Genomic DNA, 617 nt, shown 5'->3' on the forward strand with positions numbered 1-617 from the left:
GCCCACGAGCCCCCTCCCCCGACCCGCACCTGGACGTGTTGGAGAGGAGCGTGTTCTCGTCCCAGGCCTCCATCTGGAAGTGCTGCGGGAGGCCTCCGTCGAAGCCGGGGCTGCACTCCACCACCAGCGCTTCGCTCGTCTGGTTGGCGATGGAGCAGTTGCGGGGGGCGTCTGGTGGTCCTGGCGGAGGGGGGAGGGGAGGGAGGAAAGGGCACAGTTGGAGGTGATTAGTGAGAAAAGAGTACATGTATTTAGTTACGGTTTTGATTCGTGTTCATCAATGTTTGTATTTGCGAATAAAAACATGTGAAAAGAGCTCGCTAACATGATATCGGAAATTTAACATTCAGGAGTTCGTATCCATCCAGAAGACAATAGTAGTTCAAATAGTCAATAGGTGTATTCCGGACTCTGCTTATGCACAATATTGAAAGTAACGCACTTATACATATTTGTAAATACTCACAGGTACATACCCAACAAACACTCACGTTTAAGAAGAGAACAAACTTCTCCCTCATACGAATACAACTATTGCAACAACCATAGCCAAAATATTGACACCCAAACACACTCGCCTCCCTAACCCCTCCGAACCCACACTTTCACCTCCCAGA

General features: G+C 49.4%; 1 protein-coding gene across 1 annotated transcript in view; it reads right to left on the minus strand.

The window, feature by feature from the left end:
• The window catches only part of LOC119587798 (nephrin-like), a gene marked incomplete at its 5' end in the record, with an annotated part of 30,391 nt that overhangs the window by 3,206 nt on the left and 26,568 nt on the right, over window positions 1-617 (minus strand). The window contains 1 exon segment of the mRNA XM_037936496.1: window positions 30-180. Coding sequence (XP_037792424.1) covers window positions 30-180 — 151 coding nt within the window.

The sequence above is a fragment of the Penaeus monodon genome, chromosome 23 (genome assembly GCF_015228065.2).
Source record: "Penaeus monodon isolate SGIC_2016 chromosome 23, NSTDA_Pmon_1, whole genome shotgun sequence".
NCBI classification, from domain to species: Eukaryota; Metazoa; Arthropoda; class Malacostraca; order Decapoda; family Penaeidae; genus Penaeus; species Penaeus monodon.